This window comes from Ornithorhynchus anatinus, chromosome 4 (genome assembly GCF_004115215.2).
Source record: "Ornithorhynchus anatinus isolate Pmale09 chromosome 4, mOrnAna1.pri.v4, whole genome shotgun sequence".
Lineage (NCBI taxonomy): Eukaryota > Metazoa > Chordata > Mammalia > Monotremata > Ornithorhynchidae > Ornithorhynchus > Ornithorhynchus anatinus.
The window spans coordinates 78,431,317-78,454,054 of NC_041731.1; the positions used below are offsets into that span (position 1 = coordinate 78,431,317).

The following is a 22,738-nucleotide window of genomic DNA, read 5'->3' on the forward strand; positions in this document are numbered from 1 at the left end:
CTGTGGCAGAGCAGGGGGAACTGAACAATGGGGGCCTGAACTTGAGTTCTTATCTTCCTGTTTCCTCTCTCTGCCCAAGGTGTGAAAAACGCCGACTTGCCTGAACTTCAAGAAATTGCTTCCAAGCCCGACAGCACTCACGTCTACAATGTTGCTGACTTCAATCTCATGCACACGATTGTGGAAGGCCTCACGCAGACAGTGTGCACCAGGGTGGAAGAACAGGAAAAAGAAATAAAAGGTAAATGAGGGGGCAGAGGATTGGGGATCGGTGTGCCAGGGGGTGATTTATATCTGGCCTACCTCTCTCCTACGGGGCAACTCTTCCGGTGGTGAGGACCCCCCCGTGAGTGGGGGTGTAGCTGGGAAGGCCCAAGTGGACCCCATTCCTCCCACACTGTGCGCACACATTCACGGATTGACTTGGTCGTGCGGTCAAATTTGCCGTTTGCGGTGCCCGTTGCTGTTTTCATTTTCGTCTCTGTCCCACGAGCTTTTCCAGGCTTCTACTTGAAAAGATGTTCCTTTCTGGATCGCGTAGGGTGTCACACTGGTCTCGCTTCTGCAGCTGCCTCCCTATTATCATTTGAGATGCAGAAATAAAGCCAGTTCTCAAATCCGACCCCAAATTCCCCAGTTGGCTTTATTTTCCTGCTCCGCCCCGGTGGATTCCTAAAGCCAGTTCTCTTTTGTTGTTCTTGCCAAAGCACTAACTTGGTGGGTGGCACTGGGACAGAGAATCGACACCATTTCATACTGAAATGAGAACACATGTCCTGTGAGGATGACAGCAACAGAATATTTGAGCGAAGGCTGGGAGAAGAGAAGCTGGGGAGGTATCCTGAGACCTCCCTAGAATTACCCTAATTCTTACCCCTGTCCCTTCCACAACAACTCTACTTTCCTTAGAGTTTTCCTTCTTTTCTCCATCCATCTTTCCCTCCCTCCCTCTCTCCCTTTCCTTTCCCCTTCCCTCCCTCCCCCCTCCATCCCACCTCTCCCTCCCTTCCCTCTCTCCCTCCCTTCCCTCTCTCCTTTCCCTTCCCTCCTTTCCCTTCCCTCCTTTCCCTTCCCTCCTTTCCCTTCCCTCCTTTCCCTTCCCTCCTTTCCCTTCCCTCCTTTCCCTTTCCTTCCTTCCCTTTCCTTCCCTTTCCTTCCCTTTCCTTCCCTTTCCTTCCCTTTCCTCCTTTTCCTCCCTTCCCTCCCTTCCCTTCCCTCCCTTCCCTCCCTCTCTCCCTCCCTCCCATTACTTAGTGGAAAGAGCAATGGCCAGGGAGTCAGGGAACCTGGGTTCTAATCCCTGCTCTGCATATGTCTGCTGCGTGACACTGGGCAACTCACTTAAATTATCTGTGCCTCAGTTATGTCATCTGTAAAATAGGGATTAAATGCTACTCCCTCCTACTTAGACTGTGAGCCCCTAATGGGTCAGGAACTGCATCCAACCTGATTCATTTGTATTTACCCTCACGCTTAGTACAGTGCTTAGGACGTAGCAAGCACTTAACATGTAAGCACTTAACATGTACAGCGATAATAATTCCTACCATTAATTAAACACTTAAAAAGGGCAAATAAGAGATAGGGAAAACAATCCCTGTCTTCCTGGAGCTCACAATTGAGGGAGAAGACCACAAACGCAGATGAAAGTACAAACATCACAAGCAGAATCTTGTTGCAAAACTCTCTTCTCTCCCTTCTTCCACCCACCCCAATCAATCGTTCAGTCGTATTTATTGAGCACTTACTGAGTACAGAGCATTGTACTAAGTGCTTGGGAGAATACTATAGTGTAGGTAGACATGGTTCCTGCCCTCCTGCATTTGTATTCGTATCTTTATCCTCTATTATTTCCTCCTATCTGTAAATCAGAGGAAATAATAGAGGATAAAGAATACAAATGCTAGAGGGCCTGAGTAACCAAGTTCTAAGGTGGTACAGAAGTACTGATGTGACCTTTATGGGTTATAGAAGGTGGGTAGTTTTAAAATGAATTAGGAAGGCATCCTGGAGGAGATGTTATATCACATCATTGTAACTGGGGAAAGAGCTTGGTCTAATGGAAAAAGCACCAGTCTGGGAGCCAGAGGGCCTGGGTTCTAATCCTGCCTACCACTTGTCTGCTATGTGACTTTGCGCAAGTCACTTCACTTCTCTGTGCCTCAATTTTCTTATCTGTAAAATGGGGCTTCAGTACTTGATCTCTCTCCTACTGAGACTGTGAGCCCCATGCGGGACAAGGTCTTATCTCCAAACCGATAAATTCGTATCCACTCCACCCCAGAATTTAGAACAGTGGTTGACACATAGCAAGTGCTCAACAAATACCATCTTTATAACTGCTTTTAAGATGAGGTAGTTTATTGCTTAGGGAATAGGGTAAAGGGAAGTCAGGACAAGGGGTGAACAAGAGGTCAGAGGCAGGATAGTTGTGAATGAGGCAGTAGGGAGATTTAAAAATCTTGAATTTACCTAGCCTATTATTTGCCAAAGCCCTTTCACATCAATGCTTTCATTTTATCCTCACAATAATAATAATAATGTTGGCATTTGTTAAGCGCTTCCTATGTGCCGAGCACGGTTCTAAGCGCTGGGGTAGATACGGGGCAATCAGGTTGTCCCACGTGAGGCTCGCAATCTTAATCTCCATTTTGCAGATGAGGTAACTGAGGCAGAGAGAAGTGAAGTGACTTGCCCAAAGTCACACAGCCGACAGGTGGCAGAGCCGGGATTAGAACCCACGACCTTTGACGCCTAAGCCCGTGATCTTTCCACTGAGCCACGCTACTTCTCTAACAGTACCTATGAGGCAGTGAGAGGCAGGTATCATTATCCCATTTTGAGGAAACAAGCTCAGAGAGGTTAAGTCACTTGCCTGAGGTCACCCAGTGGGGCGGTGGCCGACTCGGGACAAGAACCTGGATTTAGTAACTCGCAGATTGGAGCTCTTTCCACGTGCTCTAGTGACAGCGAATTCAGTGACAATCGGTTAAGCCAAAGGTAGATCTTTGCTGGGAGGTCAGGGGAACTCACTTTAGGTCAAAGGCTTGGCAAAGGACCGCGGCGTCAGTGGCAGTCTGGCCCGAAGTCAAGACGGAGTCAGATCGGGCCTGATGCGGATTGAAACAACTCCTAAGAAGAGTCGTGTGGGAAAACCATCGCATTGGGCTTTCATTCCAAGAGTGATCCAGGAAGTGCTTATGCTGAGGAAATCTCCTTCTTCCTGTTCGTATTTCCTTTCATTCAGCATCCTTCGTTGCCAACGTCGAAGCTCCTACGGATTTGGTCACGTCGGAAGTAACCGCCAGGGGATTTCGGGTGGACTGGACTCAGGCCCCAGGAAGAGTGGAAAAATACCAAGTCGTCTATTACCCCACCAGGGGCGGGAAACCGGAGGAGGTAATGGGGACGGACGGACAGATGGGAAGGCTGGGTGGAAGCCGACGGCCTCGACTTTGTAGATTCTGGAGATTTTCAAACTCTTGAAGCCAACGTGCCGGCCAGCTTGGTAGGATGGGAAGGGAGGGGGGTGACGCGGTGGTTCCTTTGAGATCAGGATCCCTGACCGGAGTATGGCCGAGCTCGATTTCTTGTAGAGAAGCAGCGTGCGGCCTAGCGGAAAGAGCCCAGGCCTGGAATTCAGAGGACCTGCTTTCTAATCTAGGCTCGGCCACTTGCCCATTGTGTGACCTTGACTAGTCACTTCTGCTTCCAAAGGCCTCAGTTTCCTCATCTGTAAAATGGGGATTAAATCCTACTCCCTCCTACTTACACTGAGAACGCAGGGTGGAAATGGGATCGTGTCCAACCTGATTAACACTATATTTACACCAGCACTTAGTTCGTTGCTTAGCATCTAGAAAGTACTTAAAAAATACCACTGGCTATTATAGGTGTTAGGCCTTGTCCTTTTTGAGGGGACGGCTTTCTCTTAAGGTAATGAATCCTCTAAGGGAGAAGAATCTTCTCTACACCAAATAAACAATTTCCCCTTATAATAATAATGATAACTGTGGTATCTGTTAAGCGCTGTACTAACCGCTGGGTTGAATGCAAGCAAATTGGGTTGGACACAGTCTCGATCCCTATTTTACAGATGAGGTAACAGGCCCAGAGAAGTGAAGAGACTTGCCCAAAGTCACACAGAAGACAAGTGGTGGAGGAGGGATTAGAACCCATGACCTGCTGACTTCCAGGCCCGTGCTTTATCCACTACACTATGCTGCTCCCTTATTCCTAACCAGTGATCAGATTCAGCGGATGGATTTGATGCTTTTGGGAGCTTCTGTAATAGAATCTGGATGCTCCAAATTCTTCTGCCACTCCATTGGACACAGTCCAGGATGTGGAATTGCCTAAACTTGCCTGGAGGAGGGTTTAATGGGGAAGGAACGAAGAGACTGCTGGCAGCCGAGTCTCCCGCGCACTGATGAAGATTTTTGTTCCACTTTGAAATTTCAGAGTCAAAACTTACTTCCCAGTTCCCCCTTCAGAGATGGGTAAAAACATTTAATCAATCAGTGGTATTTATTGAGCACTTACTGTGTGCAGGGCACTGTACCTAATGCTTGATAGAGTTTAATAGAACAGAGGTGGTAGACAAGGTTCCCTGTGAGCAGGGCACTGACAGTCTAGAGGACTATATCTTCCACTTCTGTTGAACTCTTCCAAGTGCCCAGTAATAATAATAATTATGGTATTTGTTAAGCACTTAGTATGTGCCAGGCACTGTACTAAGCCCTGGAGTGGATACAAGCCAATCATGTTGAACACGGTCCTTGTCCCATGTGGGGCTCACAGATTCAATCCACATTTTAAAGACGAGGTAACTGAGGCCCAGAGAAGTGAAGTGACTTGACCAAGGTCACACCGCAGACAAGTGGTGGATCGGGGATTAGAACCCACGACCTTCTGACTCCCAGGCCCGTGCGCTATCCACTACGCTATGCTCTCGCTTTTCTTTCCCCTCCATGTGGATCACAACAGAGCTGGAATGATGGCTTGGAATTGCCTTATTGCCTGTATCTTTTCAGGGGAAATATTTAAAGGGAGCCCCACATCTAAGGCAGTCTAGCTTTCATGGCGGGGGAAGATCAATCTTTTTCAGTAAAGCGGTCTAAGGGTGTTTTCTTTTTAATTCACCGTAGGTGAGGTTGCATTGATCTGCTGCATTAAATATTAGATCATGGTCAAAGAAATCAGTTCTCGCTTGATTAAGGCCTTTTTCTCCATGCCGTCCTCGAAACAGGTGGTTGTGGATGGAACCGAATCCACTGCCGTGTTGAAAAACTTGATGTCTCTCACCGAATACCAGATAGCAGTGTTTGCCATCTATAACAATTCTGCCAGTGAAGGTCTGCGTGGGTCTGAAACCACACGTACGTATTTCATTCCTCCTCTCACCCTCGTAGCACCATTCGCTTCCGTCATTTCAGAGGACTTTATACTGACCTCTGAGACGTTATCTCGTCGTGTACTAGATCTGTGTGGAGGGGATGTATGTGTGTGTGACGGAATAGGGAGTTGATAGCGGTAGGAAGAGAATAGATTTTTTAATATTGTAACCGTAAAGCTCATAATAATAGAATTAAAAAGAATAATAACTGTGGCATTTGTGTCTGTACTAAGCGCTGGGATAGGAGATTAGCAGGTTGGCTTATCAATCAATGGTATTTATTGAGCACTTTGCACACAGTAAGTGCTCGATAAATGCAACGGAATGAATGATTGAGCACTTCCTCCGTGCGGAGCACTGTACTGGGAGAGTTGGTAGATACGTTCCCTGCCCACAGCGAGCTAACAGTCTAGAAGGGGAGGCAGACGATGATAGAGTATAGTCTCCAGCCCGCTTGAGGTGGTCTGTGGATGGCTGGTTGGACGGATGAGCTAAACCGCTTGACATCTGTTTTCACCTCAGTTTCCTTGCCCCTGGTGTCCCACCTCACGCTGTACGAGGTGACGCAGAACAGCCTCCGGGCCAAGTGGAGCCAGGTTCCCGGGGCCTCCGGCTACTTGGTCCTGTACGCCCCTCTCACCCAAGGCCTGGCTGGGGACGAGAAAGAGGTGAGGCCGTCGGAAGCCCGATTCCCGGGGTGCGGGGAACCCGGGATCGTCCCCCTCCCCCACCCGTCCCCTGCCGCTCGCTGCGACTCTGTGGTTGAGGGTCGGCTCCATGGCGACCAACGTGGAGAACAGGTTTAGGGTCCGGGTGCGAAGCCACAGGACTTCACTGCCGGAAGTGGCGGCTAGTAACGAGTAAACAAGCTCTCCAGTGGAGCCTCAGCAGGCCTGTTCTGAATAATATCACTGATGATAATAACTGTGGTATTTGTTAAGCATAACGTTAAGCAGTTAGAGAAGCAGCGTGGCTCAGTGAAAAGAGCCCGGGCTTTGAAGTCAGAGGTCATGGGTTCGAATCCTGGCTCCGCCACTTGTCAGCCGTGTGACTATGGGCAAGTCACTTCACTGCTCTGGGCCTCAGTTCCCTCATCTGTAAAATGGGGATGAAGACTGTGAGCCTCACGTGGGACAACCTGATTCCCCTGTATCTACCCCAGCGCTTAGAACAGTGCTCTGCACATAGTAAGCGCTTAACAAATACCAACATTATTATTATAATAATGATAATTGTATTAGTTAAGCCCTTACTATGTGCCAGACACTGAACTAAACTCTGAGGCGAATACAAGCAAATTCAGTGGGATGCAGTCTCTGTCCCGTTTTGGGGCTCTCGGTCTCAATTCCCATTTTAAAGATGAGGTAACTGAGGCCCAGAGAAGTGATGTGACTTGCCCAAGGTCACACGGCGGACAAGCGGTGGAACTAGGTGTAGCACCTATGACCTTCTGACTCCCAGGCCTGTACTCTATCCACTACGCCATGCTGCTTCTCAAAAATATATTTTCATGGATTGAGGTGTCCGATTCCAGGGTCCCACACGCTCAGGAAGGGATAGGGAATCGTGACTTGGGTTCCCTTATTTTAAAGTTGAAGGTTGGCAGGTCTGTTGGCCAGGATGGTTGGGAGGCTTGGGGTTAGAGCGACAGCTGGGAGCCCTGACGGTCTCTGCTTAGCGGAAACTGCAGAGAGCACGTGGTGGAAGGCCCATGGCATCAGGCTTCCAGCTGGACGCTTGGACGGCTGGAGATCTGGAGGGCTGGAACTGTTCCTTCTTTCCCTGCCCTTAAAAGAGAAGCAGCACGGCTTAGTGGCTCAAAGCATGGGCCTGGGAGTCAGAAGGACCTGGGTTCTAATCCTCGCTCTGCCACATTCATTCATTCAATTGTATTTATTGAGCACTTTCTGTGCACAGAGCCCTGTTTGGGAAGCTGATACAACAATAAACGGTGACATTCCCTGCCCACAAGGCGCTCACAATCTAGAGACAACAAGCTCATCTGTCTGCTGCCACCTTGGGCAAGTCACTTTACTTCTCTGGGCCTCAGCGACCTCATCTGTAAAATGGAGATTAAGAGGGTGAACCCCCTGTGGGACATGGACAGTGTTCAACTTGCTTATCTTGAATCTACGTCAGAGTTTAGGACAGTGCTTGGCAACTAGTAAGCACTTAAGTACCATAATTATTAATTATCTGCCTCACGCTGAATCCTCCCCATGATTCTAGAGCCATGATGATGGTTCCCCGGCTCTGGCCCCATGAGGGTTTCAGCGGTCGGTAATCAGCCCTCCAGCCCCACCCGGATCAGCCTTTCCTTTCCTTCAGCTCTGTCCTCTACACCCTTATCTAACTTGATATGGTGATGATTAAATTCCCTGTGAGGCATTACTATAAAATCAAGTGAATTGGAATATTAATAGGGGCAGGGGATGATTAACCGGTATAAGGGTTATCTGCAGCTCCAATCTATTCCTCCTTCTTATAGTTTAAATGGCATTTGCACATTTTGGCAGCCTTCCCCTGTCAAGAAGGAAGAGGTTCAAGCTAGGCTCTGGGATCTGATGGTGATGATGATTATGGCATTTGTTAAGTGCTTACTATGTGCCAAGTGCTGTTCTAAGCGTTGGAATAGATACAAGGTAATCAGGTTGTCCCATGTGGGGCTCACAGTCCCAATCTCCGTTTTCAAGATGAGATAACTGAGGCCCAGAGAAGTTAAGTGCCTTACCCAAGGTCACCCAGCAGACATGTGGCAGAGCTGGGATTAAAACCCAGGTCCTCTGATTTCCAAGCCTGTGCTCTTTCCACTAAGCTACACTGCTTCTCCTGATTTGGGGGGATTTTGTTCATCCGTGATTTCTCTTTCTTCTCCTTCTCCTCCCTTCCACATCCCCTATCCCTTCTCCCCTCTTCTCCCGCTTTCTCCCCCTTCCCCTCCCTCTTTTCCCCTCCCTCTTTTCCCCTCCTTCATTCCCTCTCCCTTCTCCTCTCCCTCCCCTCTCTCCCACCTTTCTCTATTTCTCTCTCCCTTCTTTTGCTTTCCCCTTGCTCTTCCCTCTCCATTTCCTCCCTCTCCCCCTCTCCCTTCCCTCATCTCCCCTTCCCTCTTTCCCCTCACTCCATTCCTCTCCCCCCCCCCGCCATTCTCCCCTTCCCCCCTCCTCTCTCTCCTCCTCCCCTTCCCTCTCTCTACTCTCTTCCTCACCCCTTCCCTCTCTTCCTCTCCTCCCGAGTGAGTTGATTTTCCCAAACATCCCTATGAGGTAGATTGGCAATGTCAGTGCCATTCTACAGGAGAGATACAGGTAGGCCCGTCTTGCCAAAGGTTCTGTCATCAGGGGCAGAGGTAAGGCCAGAGTTCAAGTTCCACTTGCCTGCTCCATCCCCATAAGTAAAAAAGGATGTTTATTTCTGCTTTGCCTATTATTCAGCCTTAATATAGTAGTGGGCTGTGCTTTACTAACGCTTTTCTTTTCAGATGAAAATTGGAGAGACCATTACAGATATTGAATTGACGGGATTATTGCCCGATACGGAATATACAGTCACAGTTTATGCCATGTTTGGTGAAGAGGCAAGTGACCCAGTCACAGGACAAGAAACAACATGTAAGTAATACGATATGGTACTCTCCCAACCACTTAGCTCAGTGTTCTGTATCCAGTAAGCACCTAATAAATGCCACTGATGGATTGTTAGTACATAATCACTTACACAACATGTCTCTAATCTCCAAGTGTTATTTTTCAATTTTTTTTCTTTTGTATCTGTTAAACCCTTGGTATGTGCTAAGCACTGAAGTAAATACAAGCTAATCAGGTTGGACACAGTCCCCATCCCACGTGAGGCTCACAGTCTTCATCCCTGTTTTACAGATGTAGTAACTGAGGCTCTGAGAAGTAAAGTATTTGCCCAAGGTCACACAGCGGACAAGTGCCGGAGCCGCATTAGAACCCAGGTCCTTCTGACTCCCAGGCCTGTGCTCTGTCTACTGGGCCAAGCTGCTTCTCTGCCATAATTAATATCAGAAGATGACTGATAAGGGGACAGAGAGATTTTCCTCCTAAAAGACGCAGCAGCAGGCTTGCAGGGGCTGGCTTAATTAGAATGCTGATATTCTCTTTGCTAACAGAGCATCCAGAGTAATAATAATAATAATGATGGCATTTGTTAAGCGCTTACTATGTGCAAAGCACTGTTTTAAGCGCTGGGAAGGATACAAGGTGATCAGGTTGTCCCATGTGGGGCTCACAGTCTTAATGCCCATTTTACGGATGAGATAACTGAGGCACAGAGAAGTTAAGTGACTTGCCCAAAGTCACACAGCTGACAAGCGGCAGAGCCAGGATTTGAACCCATGACCTCTGACTCTTTCCACTTCACATTTCCATGTCACAGTTATCGAGACAAAACCGGTTGCCTGGGAAAGCTTAAATAGGCCCAAGTTAGCTCAATCAGCTTTTAATTTTTAAAGTGGCTGATTGGAATCAATAATCCCTTACACAGAGGACTATAGTTTTTCTCCACTACCAGTGTATGTCTTGGAAAGAGAGTTAATGATGATGGTGTTTAAGCGCTTATGTGCAAAGCACTGTTCTAAGTGCTGGGGGGGGGGAAATACAATAATAATAATGTTGGTATTAAGTGCTTACTATGTGCTAAGCGCTGGGGTAATTACAGGGTAATCAGGTTGTCCCACGTGGGGCTCACAGTCTTAATCCCCATTTTACAGAGGAGGTTACTGAGGCATCGAGAAGTGAAGTGACTTGCCCCAAGTCACACAGCTGACAAGTGGCGGAGTCGGGATTAGAACCCAAGACCTCTGACTCCCAAGCCCGGGCTCTTTCCACTGAGACATGCTGCTTCTCATTCAAGTTATTGATGAAACCTTCCCCTAAACCTCTATCCATGGGGTAGGAATCAGATCTCCTCGCGGCATATTTCCAACCAAGAGAAGAGTCAGAGGGTCAGAACACGCTGGGCTTAAAAAGGAACTCAAAGATATTGTTATTGACCCGACTGTTCCCACCCTGTCCTCTGCAGTGCCTCTAAGTGCAGCAAGGAGCTTGAGGCTTTCGGACATCGGCCACAACAGTGCTCGAGTAACGTGGGACCCTGATCCCGAAGCAACTAATGGCTACCGAATTAAGTACGGCAAGCCTGATGGGACAGAGACCAACGAGGTAAGCGGTGAAAGAAAAAATAAGAGCATAACGAGGATTTGGTGGGCAGATATACTTTCAGGGAGGCGGCCTGGTGTAGTGGGAAGAGCATGGGAATGGGAATCCGGAGATCTGGTTCTTATCCCGGCTCCGTACCTGCCTTCCTGGGTGACCCCACGCAAGTCACTTAATGTCTCTTGGTCTGTCTCGTCTGTAAAATGGGGATTCAGTCATTCAGTAGTATTTATTGAGCGCTTACTATGTGCAGAGCATTGTACTAAGCGCTTGGAATGTACAATTCGGCAACAGATAGACGATCCCTGCCCATTGACGGGCTCACGGTCTAATCGGGGGATGATGCCCGCCTCTCCCTACCTCACAGTGCTGTTGGGAGAACAAAATTTGATTGGTTAGGTGAAGACTGCCTTGGGGAAATGAAGCGCTTTACAGAGTCGGAGCCTGACTATAAACTCTCCGACGGCAGGGATCTTCTCTACTTATACTATTGTACTCTCCCGAACGCTTAGCCCGGTGCTCGGCACGCAGCGTTCAGTAAGTACCATCGATGGATTGATCGGTCCCGGAAAGATAGTACTGCTATCTAATCTATCTCTCTGCCACTTTGCAGGTCGATGGAATTAGAGAGAACCATCTGACAGTTAGGATTGCTTAACCCCCGGTGGTTACGGATCTCCTTTCCTGGGAATCTTTTAAAACGGGATGGGTATCCAAACCCTCATTTTGTTTTAAGTGACGATAAAGAAACCCTGGTCCATAAAGTCCCTGAGAAGTTGCTTAATAAATACTGCCAAATCCACATATGGCAGCAAAACCTGCCACGTGGGAAAACTAAACAGGCGCAAGTTGGCTCAATCAGCTTTTAATTTTAAACGTGGTTGATTGGGATCAAAAATCACTTACCGAAAGGACTATAGTTTTCCTCTGCTACCATTATATGCCTTGGAAAGAAAGTTATTGATAATTATGGTATCTGATGAGCGCTTACTATGTGCTAAGTACTGTTCTAAGTGCCGGGGTTAGACACAGAGTAATCAGGTTGTCTCACGTGGGGCTCACACTTTTAATCCCCATTTTGCAGATGAGGTAACTGAGGCACAGGGAAGTTAAGTGACTTGCCGAAGGCCACGCGGCAGACAAATGGCCAAAAGGGGATTAGAACCCGTGTCCTTTGACTCCCAAGCCCGTGCTCTTTCCACTGAGCCACATTGCGTCTCCTTTCCCTGAACCTCTATCCATGAATCTATTGTATAGATTGATTATATGTCTATAGTCTATCAGACTATAAACTCCCGGAGGGCAGGGATCAGATCTTGTATTCTTATTTTATATTCCCAAGCACCCAGTGAGTGCTTTGTACATGGAAGTGACTCAGGACCCAAGCTATGCCTCTGGCAGAAGGTGGCTTTTCAGATGGTTTTCTAGGTGTGTCCGGTGGATCTGAACTGGGAGGGAGTCCCATGTTGGGGGCGAGGAAGGGGGGAGGCTGGGAGCAAGGTGTCGGACGAGCGAAAGTCAATTGTGAACGAGGGACAGTCAGGAGGTGTCCATTCATTCATTCGTTCATTCCTATTGAGCCCTCACTGAGTGCAGAGTACTGTACTAAAAGCTTGGGAAAGTACGATATAGGAGAAACAATCCCTGCCCTCAACAAGTTCTCAGGCTGGGAAGGGAGACAGACATCAGTACAAATAAACAAACATCAATATAAATAAATAAAACGACAGATATATACATAAGTGCTGTGGAGTTGGGGCCTGGGGGAAGAGCAAAGGGAGCAAGTCAGGGTGATGCAAGAGGGAGTGGGACATGAGGAAAAGCGAGGCTTAGTCTGAGAAGATCCATTGCTTCCCAGTACTAGACTGTAAGCTAGTTGTGGGCAGGGAATTTGTTGTTGTATTGGATTCTCCCAAGCACTTAGTACAGTGCTCTGTACACGGTAAGTGCTCAATAAGTACGATTAATTGACTGACTGACTGAATCCCCCAGCCCCTGGGGCTGCCAGCCCTTCACCAGAGAAGCTGCTCCAGCAGGGGCAGGGGGACGGAGTGTCTAGCACGGCTGGGGAGCGGGTCGACCACTGGGGATGCGGGTGGGGGTACGCGGTACCAGGTGGCATCATACGACTGGCAGATAGCTATCGTAAGGGTGCGATGCCATGTTGGGTCGCAATTCAACCCTGTCTACTAGGGATCGGTAGCTCCGATAGGACGTCTAGTCAAATTCGTAATCTAAACAAATGTCTATTATGCAAATCGGATCCTCGTTGTGCCCCCCCCCCCCAAATAATAATAATTTTGGTATTTAAGTGCTTACTATATGCCAGGCACTGTACTAAGAGCTGGGGTGGATACAAGCAAATCAGGTTGGACACTGACTCTGTTCCTCAAAGAGCTCGTAGTCTCATTACCCATTTTACAGATGAGGTAACCGAGGCACAGGGAAGTGAAGTGTCCTGACCAAGGCCACAGAGCAGACAAGTGGTCGAGCTGGGATTAGAACCCAGGTCCTTCTGACTACCAGGTCCTTGCTCTATCCATTTGTCTTATGCCGTCGAGTCGTCTCCAACCCATAGCGACGCCAGAGACTCGTCTCTCCCAGAACACCCCGCCTTTATCTGCAGTCTTTCTAGTAGTGTATCCATAGAGTTTTCTTGGGAAAAATCCAGAAGTGGGTTACCATCGCCTCCTTCTGCACAGTAAACTTGAGTCTCTGCCCTCGACTCTCTCCCGTGCCGCTGATGCCCACCGCGGATGAGTTTTTTGTCATGGAGTCGCTATGGATTGGAGCCTCGAAAGCAGAATGCCGCAAGTCAGCTATGTGACTTTGGGCAAATCACTTAACTTCTCTGAGCTTCATTTACCTCATCTGTAAAATGGGGATTAAGACTGTGAGTCCCACGTGGGTCAACCTGATCACCTTGTATCCCCCCCGCCCAGCGCTTAGAACAGTGCTTGGCATATAGTAAGTGCTTAACAGAAACCACATTATTGCTATTATTATTATAAGATAAGACTATAGGCTTCTCCTCTGCACTGTAGGTCTTTATGGGCAGGGATCGTCTATCGACTCTATTGCAATTTCCCAAGCGCCTAGTACAGTGTCCCACACAAAGAACTTAATAGTACTGATTGATTAATTAAACCTGGCTCTTCCACTTGTCTGCTCCCTCCCCAGTTCCTAATAGCTCTTCTGCCTTCTCTGCGCTTGGACCAGTGGCCTAGAGGATAGAGCATGAGCCAGGGGGTCAGGAGGCCCTGGATTCTCATCCCAACTCTGCCACTTGTCTGCTCTGTGACCTTGTGACTTTGTGCGTCTGACCTCGTGCCTGCTGTGACCTTGAGCAAGTCACGTCACTTCTCTGTGCCTCAGTTACCTGGGGATTAAAGCTGGGAGCCATATGTAGGACTGGGACTGTGTCCAACCCAATTGCCTTATATCTACCTCAGTGCTTAGTGTAGTGTCTGGCACATAGTAAGCACTTTACAAATACCAGAGTTGTCATTATTAAGTCCCAAATGAATATAAATGACCACTTTAATCAATGATCGGTCTTTTCGAGTTGTAGTTGTATTTCTAGTTCCCCCGTAGACTATAAACTCATTATGGGCAGGAATATGGGGGATCCTCTAGACTGTGAACTCCTTGTGGGCAGGGAAGGTGTCTGTTGTTATTTTGCACTCTCCCAAGCGTTTAGTATAGTGCTTTGCACACAGTTGTCACTCAAATTTGAATGGATCGTGTCTGCTAATTCTGGTGTATTGTACTCTTCCAAAGGCTTAGAACGGTTCTCTGCACTAACTAATCACTCAAATGAATTCCACCGATTGCTCGATTATAGCATCACCTGTCAGCCAACAAGGCTTCAGAAAATTAGGACCCAGGTGTGGTTTCCTGCGTTTTGGGGAAACAAAATACTGTGACATCCTGTAAACTGTAAGCTTCTTGTGGGTAGGGAACATGTCTAATTATAGTAATTATTATGGTATTTGTGAAGTGTTTACTATGTATCAAACACTTTTCCAAGTGCAGGGGTAGATATAAGTTAATCAGGTCGGCATAGTACCTGTCCCACATGGGGCTCACAGTCTAAGTAGGGGGGAGAACAGGTATTGAATTCCATTTTATGGATGAGGAAATAGAGACAGAGAAGTTAAATGATTTGCCCAAGGTCACACAGCGGGCAAATGGCAGAGTCGGGATGAAAAAACCCAGGTCCTCTGACGCCCAGGCGCTTTCCGTTGCTCCGTTCAATGCTGCTCCGCTACCGACTCTGCTGTATTGCACCCTCCCAAGTGCTTGCCACCGTGCTCTGCACACAGTCAGTGCTCAATAAATACCACTGATGGATTGATTCTGGTCTCTGCAGGTGGATGTCGACCTCGTTTCGACCTACGTTTTGGAAGAACTGGACCCCCTCACTGAATATAGCATCGTTGTTTTCTCCCTTGACGATGAAGGAGAGTTGGAGCCACTGATTGGCCGGTTTACCACAAGTAAGTCCTCGTTCATATCCCGGGGCCCCCAGGTACCGCTGTGACGTACCTTCCTCCTCTTGGGATTCAGGGCCAGGGGCACAGCTAGGGTCTCTCCAAGCCGGGAAAGTCCAAATGGAAACGTTTCCTGTGTCCTTTGACTTTTGCAGGGTGTGAAGGGCCAAGGTGGGGAGATTCTTTGGAAATGGACAGTTTTCCCTTTAAGTGCTGTACTAAGCTCTTGGGTAGATACAAGCTGATCAGGTTAGATACAATCCATGTCCTATATGGGGCTCACAGTCTGAATCCCCATTTTACAGTTGAGGTTACCGAGCCTAGAGATGTGAAGTGATTTGTCCAAGATCACACAGCAGACAAGTGGCAGAGCCGGGATTAGATCCCAGGTCCTTCTGATTCCCAGAAGGCCTCTTCTGTCCTTTCTCTCTCAAGACTGGAGCATTCCATCCTGTGGGATGTATTATGCATTTAGGCTCTTCCTTTTCTCCTTCTGCCTCCTGCAGGCAGAGCTTTCCTGATTGTCTGCCATCACTTCTCTCAGAGCAGGGAGGTGAGAACGTGGCCCCTTCCCACTCCGCCTCCCGGCCTTTGATCCCACCTTCTATCATCCTTGGTTCTCTTTCCTATTTTCCCTCCTTGTGCTCCCTAAACACAATCTGTCCTCCAAGAGGCCTTTCTCCTCCAAGTAGCCTTCTCTGACTAAACCCTCCTTTCCTCTCCCTTCGCTTTGCCCTGACTTGCTCCCTTTATTCAGCCCCACAGCCTTTATGTACATATCTGTAATTTCATTCAGTCATATTGATTCAGCGCTTACTTTGTGCTGAGCACTGTACTAAATGCTTGGGAAGTACAATTCAGCAACAAATAGAGACAATCCCTGCCTGTCTCCCCGCTCCAGAGTGTGAGCTTGTGTTGGGCAGGGAATATGTCTGTTTACTGTTATATTGTAGTCTCCCAAGTGCTTAGTACAGTGCTCTGCACTACGTAAGCACTCACTAAATACTACTGAATGAAGGTAAGCTAGACTCTCTCTCTTTCTGACTTGGTGTTTTCTCCTATGGTGTTCATCTCTAAACCTCAGTTTCCTCATCAGTAAAGTGGAGACAATGATTCCTTCCTCTCCATACCTCTCTGGGGATGTTGTGCCGGAGGGGTCAAGTGCTTGGGGAAGATAGTTCTCTGCAAATGACCTGAGATCCAGGAAGAAGTGAGTCCATTAAGGAGATGTTTTAGCAAAGCCTTTGACAGGCTCATGTCCGGCTCATGGGTCCCTCAGGTTCCTTGTTGCTGGGGTTTGACACACAGACTGAACCAGCATGGCCTAGCAGAAAGAGCATGGGCCTGAGTGTCAGAGAACCTGGGTTCTAAACCCTGCTCTGGCAATTATTAATAATAATGATGATATTAAATGCTTACTATGTTCCAGGCACTGTACTAAGTGCTGGGGTGGATACAAACAAATCTGGTTGGACACAGTTCCTGTCCCACATGGGGCTCACAGTCTCAATCCCCATTTTACAGATGAGATAACTGAGGCCCAGGAAGGGAAGTGACTAGCCCAAGGTCCCACAACAGACTAGTGGCAGAGCCAGAATTAGAACCCATGATCTTCTGACTCCCAGGCCCATGCTCAATTCACTATGCTATGCTGCTTCTCAACTGTGACCTTGCCCGGATCATCTCTGGGCCTGAGTTACCTCATCTGTAAAAGGATTTAATCCTCCTCCTCCCAATTTAGACTGTGAGCCCCATGTGGGACAGGGTCTGTGTCCAACCTGTTTAATTTATATCTTCCCCTGTACTTAGTATAGTACAGTGCTTGCCAAATAATACGTGCTTAACAAATACGGTAATACTAATAATAATGAAGACTAACTGGGAATAGGTTCCGATGCTCTTCTGGTGACCTTCAATCCCTTCCCGCTCCTCCTTATGGGTTCCGAGGGGAACAGGCTCCAGCAGCTGGGAATCTGCCCGATTGGAAGGAAGATTAGACCAGAACATGAGCGTCCAATAACCAGAGCCTCTCACTTTTAGAGGTTATCAGGTTGGGCCGCTGTGCATGGGTGATCATTCTTCCTGGTATCGTCTCTTGGGCTCCTGATACTACGACTCCCAGAAGCAGCATTAATCTAGTGGAAAGAGCACAGGCCTGGGTGTCAGAGGACCTGGGTCCTAATTCCAGCTTCGCCACTTGTCTGCTCTGTGACCTCGGACGAGTTATTTAACTTCACGATGCCTCAGTTATCTCATTTGTAAAACGGGAATTAAGACTGTGAGCCCTATGTGGGACATGGATGGTGTCCAACCTGATTAGCTCGTTTCAACCTCAGCATTTAATACAGTATCTGGCACATAGTAAGCACATAACGAAGAATGTGGGTGGGCCGGGAAGCTCCAGGGGCCATTTACCATTCAGCCAGCACACACTTCCAGTTCAGAAGTGACTTCGACTTGAACAGAGTCGTCCGAACGATTCTGGAAAATGCCGGAGAGGAAATGGAGATCATCTCCCCAGACCGTTTAGCCTTTTGAACCCTTCAACAATCATGGCATAATTGTCTGCACCTGACCTGCTACCGCTGCTGTCTCTGTTGTATTTTTGCCTTAAAACAAATCCCAATCCCTCTAGACCGTCAGCTTGTTGGGGGATAAACTCTCCCAAGCGTTCAGTACGGTTCTCTGCACACCGTAAGAGCTCAATAAACACTACTACTGATGACGATGATTGCTTTGCAGAGCAAACTCCAGCCCTCCGGCCCTTGAAAATCGATGCGATGTCACCCAGCAGCTTGAGGGTGCGTTGGAGGCCCTTGTCTCCGGATGTGGCGCGGCAAAGGCTGATGTGGGTCCCGTTGGCTGGGGGAGAGGCCGAGGAGGTGAGCGGATGTTAACCCTCTCCAGACTGCGTTTGTGGACAAACCAGTTTCTTTTTGTCTCTGCCCATTTCGGGCCCATGTTGGTCTTCCCCTGAAGCAGCTTTAGGCTTGTGGAACTGAATGGAGGGGTTATGTGGGGAACATGGACATTAAGCCTTTCCTTGTCTTTCCTGATGAAGCCCTCCTTGCCCCAGTTTACTCTTCCTTTTGCATCATCTGGGCATTTGGTTCGGTGACCTTTGGGCGTTTTGTTTCGCCCCACCGACAACCCCACAGCACTTCTGTACGTATCTTAAAATTATACATTATAAATTTACTTATATTAATGTCCATCTCCCCGCCCCCGGACTGTAAGCTCATCATGGGCGGAGAATGTGTCCACTAATTTTGTTGTATCATACTCTCCCAAGTGCTTAGTACAGTGTTGTGCATGTAGTAAATGCTCAAGAAATCCTACTGAATGATTAAACAAATCTGGGCATAATTTGGACAGTTTCTGGCTCTGGTTTTGTTTTTGTTTTTCCCAATCTCCTTGTGGACAGGGAACCTGTCTAACAAATCTGTTAAATTGTAGTCTCCCAAGCACTTGGTACAATTCTCTACACACTGTAAGTGCTCGATAAATGCATTTGATTGATAGATTCCCCAGGGAGGCGAGGCAATTGCTGTCATTTTTAGGAAGAGCAACATTTCATTCCGTTTGAAAGGTCTTCAGGATTCTGTGGGGATCTTGAGACTGGAGAGACTCACTTCTCTACAGTGGGTAGTCTATGTTCCCGATTTCTTCCTGGCCTAGGGCTTGATAGCTGCTGAACTGGCCATCAGATTGGCATGCGCTCGTTGCTTTTTGTTCCAGTTCGGGTGGGTGGTGTCGAAGGTGTAATGCCGTCCTTAACTGGTGATGAACTGCGTTTCAGGTGATTTTGAAGGGACAGACGAATGTGCACGTGATTGACGGCCTGCTACCCAATACGGAGTATCAAGTGTCACTGCTGGCCGTCTTCAGTGACGACAGGGAGAGCAGTGTGGCAGTTGGCATCGGCACGACGCGTAAGTCATGATTTTCGTCGCGGCCTTAATGGCTAAATGGTTAAACATATGCTTCAGATGGACTCCTTATATTGGGCTCCTTTTTAATTCTGAATATTTTACTGACCGGTTACCAAGCAACTGGACAAACGTTTCCAACACGGGGCCCGATTACCAGAGCCCAAGAATAAGGAGTTGGCTACCAGAGTGGGGAACTGGTACTAGACTGTCTTTGACCCATGGCCTATGCTGTTTGGATCTTTTTCCATCTTGGATTTGTTGCCAGTCAGCTTGAGGCAGAATTCCAAATTGGAATCTCAAAGATTTTTCCTGCAGAAATGAGTAAGAGAGTTAAAATATTTAGACTTTTTTAACTTTATTGAAGCATTTCCCATTTTTCACTTTCTGAAGGGCTGGAAGGGCATTTTTCATGGTATCTGTTAAACGCTTACTACTAAGTGCTGGGGTAGATACAAGTGAGTGAGGTTGAACACAGTCCGTGTCCCACGTGGGGCTCAGTTTTAATCTCCATTTTAGAGATGAGATAACTGAGGCACAGACAAACTAAGGGACCATCATATCTCTTATTCATGTTTCCCTAATCGTCAGTAGAGTGGTCTGAGCAAAGAAAGTGGATACATAAATATTGATGGTAAGAATGGTTACCAGGAGGCAACTGCTTACATATCCCGCGGCTATCTATTCACCTTATATCACCTCACGGTGATAGAGAAGCAGCATGGCTTCGTCGATAGAGCTTAGGCCTGGGAGTCAGAAGGACCTGGGTTCTAATCCTTGCTCTGCCACTTGTCCGCTGTGTTGTTCTTGGGCAAGTCACTTCCTTGTGCCTTAGTTACCTCATCTATAAAATGGGGTTTAAGACTGAGAGCCCCAAGTGGGACGGGTAAAACCTGATTTGCTTTACCCACCTCAGTACAGTACAGCGTTCCGTGTCAGGCACATAGTGCTTAACAAATACCACAGTTAGTATTATTATTATTGTTTGCTCCGTGATGGGCATTCTTCTGGTTAGGGTTGCCAGCCATCCATAAATTACCACAAATGTTCCCACTGCCGCAACTGCTATCCAAAGGGCTGTAAATGTGCAACCTGTCCATAAAAATGATCTAAAATTGCTCATTTTTGAAAGTCCCCCACCCCCCCACCGATATTTTGATATATGGAAATATTACATTGTGGGATTTCAGGGTGCTACTGCTCTGGCTCTTTTGGCAGCTGCTGTCGTGGGCACAAGGGGTAGTAACAATATTTACTGAGCTCTCACTAGATACGATACAGTAAGCACTGGGAAAGTTCGAAGTAATAATAATATAATAATGTTGGTATTTGTTAAGCGCTTACTATGTGCCGAGCACTGTTCTAAGCGCTGGAGTAGATACAGGGTAATCAGATTGTCCCACGTGAGGCTCACAGTCTTAATCCTCATTTTACAGATGAGGTAACTGAGGCACAGAGTAGTTAAGTGACTTGCCCACAGTCACACAGCTGACAAGTGGCAGAGCCGGGATTTGAACCCATGACCTCTGACTCCCAAGCCCATGCTCTTTCCACTGAGCCACGCTGCTTCTCACAAGTTAGTGATGCAATCCCTGCTTACCCTTGAATAGGGGATTCAGCTATAAAAAAATATTTACCAATAGAGAAATCAAAAGAAATTACCGAATGTACAATGAAATGTATATGCAAAGTGCTGAGGACTGGCGTAAATAAATTCACAAGTGCTAGAGATGGCTGATGGGTTTGTTCAATTGAAGGTGCTTGGGGATCAATCAGGGAAGCCTTGATGGAGGAGATGGGATTTTAGAAGAGTTTTGAAGGAGTGAATTGCAGTCTGTCATATTTGGAGATGGAGGAAGTTACAAGCTGGGGCAAGGGTGTGAGTGAGTGGACACAGAGAGAGAGAGACAGTCGAGAACCAGATACAATTAGAGGTCAATTTGAAAGGAACTGAGAGCTGGAGTGACGACTCAGTGGGAAGAGCAAGGGCTTGGGAGTCGGAGGTCATGGGTTCGAATCCCAGCTCCACCACTTGTCAGCTGTGTGACTGTGGGCAAGTCACTTGACTTCACTGGGCCTCAGTTACCTCATCTGTAAAATGGGATTAAAACTGTGAGCCCAACGTGGGACAACCTGGTCACCCTGTATCTCCCCCAGTGCTTAGAACAGTGCTCTGCACACAGTAAGCCCTTAACAAATACCAACATTATTAATAATAACGAAGAGCAGATAGGTAAGGTAGGATGAGTTGGTGGGGAGACTTGAGGCTGAAACCCACAACTACATGAATTTACAGACAGTTGCTAATCTTGATCAGAGAAGCAGCATGGCCTAGTAGATAGAGCATGGGTCTGGGAGTCAGATGTACCTGTGTTCTAATCGCGCCTCCGTGACGTCTGCTGTGTGACCTTGGGCAAGTCATGTTACTTCTCTGGGCCTCAGTTACCTCAGTTAAGAATGTGAGCCCCATGTGGGACAGGGACTGTGTCCAACCTGATTAACTTGTATCTACCCCAGCCCTTAGAACATTGCTTGGCACATAGTAAGTGCTTAACAAATCCCGTCATCATCATCATCATCATTATTATTATTATTATCTTGAATTTTGTTTGAAGGTTGATGTCAACCTGGTACCATTCTCTGCTATTTTGTTTATGGTATTAGTTAAGGACTTACATGTGCCAGGCACTGTTCTAAGCGTTGGGGTAAATACACACTAGTCAGGTTGGATACAGGTGAAGGGACTTGCCCAAGGTCACATGGCAGACAAGTCGCAGAGCCAGGATTAGATCCCAGGTCCTCCTGACTCCCAGGGCTGTGCTCTATCCACTAGGCCATGCTGCCTCTCCCGAAGAGCACGCTGGCCTTCCTGTTTTGTATTCTTTCATTCTTTGCCCGCCAGTGCAAAGTGTTCTGCTTAGGTAATAATGTTGGTATTTGTTAAGCGCTTACTATGTGCAGAGCACTGTTCTAAGCGCCGGGGTAGATACAGGGTAATCAGGTTGTCCCACCTGAGGCTCACAGTCTTAATCCCCACTTTACAGATGAGGGAACTGAGGTACAGAGAAGTTAAGTGACTTGCCCAGAGTCACAAGCTGACAAGTGGCAGAGCTGGGATTTGAACCCATGACCTCTGACTCCCAAGCCCGGGCTCTTTCCACTGAGCCACGCTGCTTCTCAAGCAGAATTCAGTAGTAAATTTTGCTCTTCATGAGTGGTTGATGAAAGTCTTGGAGTCATCAATCAATCAATGATATTTACTGAACATTTTTACTGTGAGCAGGGCCTGTAGCAGTGCTCCGGGACTCCCAACAGGCAAATCCCTCGGCCTCCTTGAGGCTTATTTTCATCACAGCCAGTGGACAGGCGATTGCCATACGTGATCAGAGAGGAAACAGTTTCCCAGACAAAAACAAAGTGCACCTGCAAAACATTGACATTCTCCTTAGCTCTATATCAGGCAGAAAAAAGTAGGCGAAAGCGCCTTTCTCCCAATTTTCCCCAATTAAGTCTTCATTTCCCCTGCTCCCTACCCCTTCTGCATCAATCGATGATATTTATTCAACGCTTACTATGTGCAGAGCCCTGTATTAATTGTTTGGTGGAATTGAGGAGCAGCATGGCTCAGTGGAAAGAGCCTGGGCTTTGGAGTCAGAGGTCATGAGTTCGAATCCCAGCTCTGCCACTTGTCAGCTGTGTGACTGTGGGCAAGTCACTTCACTTCTCTGGGCCTCAGTTACC

General features: G+C 47.6%; 1 protein-coding gene across 2 annotated transcripts in view; it reads left to right on the top strand.

Annotated features, from left to right (window-relative positions):
- COL14A1 (collagen type XIV alpha 1 chain) overlaps positions 1-22,738 on the top strand; it is a 190,959-nt gene that overhangs the window by 55,076 nt on the left and 113,145 nt on the right. For both annotated transcript variants that reach the window (XM_029063526.2, XM_029063525.2), the window contains exons 9-17: positions 80-241; positions 3,248-3,399; positions 5,249-5,378; positions 5,918-6,063; positions 8,877-9,006; positions 10,442-10,581; positions 14,948-15,074; positions 17,811-17,950; positions 18,868-19,000. In XM_029063526.2, coding sequence (XP_028919359.1) covers positions 80-241; positions 3,248-3,399; positions 5,249-5,378; positions 5,918-6,063; positions 8,877-9,006; positions 10,442-10,581; positions 14,948-15,074; positions 17,811-17,950; positions 18,868-19,000 — 1,260 coding nt within the window. The remainder of the gene's footprint in view (positions 1-79; positions 242-3,247; positions 3,400-5,248; positions 5,379-5,917; positions 6,064-8,876; positions 9,007-10,441; positions 10,582-14,947; positions 15,075-17,810; positions 17,951-18,867; positions 19,001-22,738) is intronic.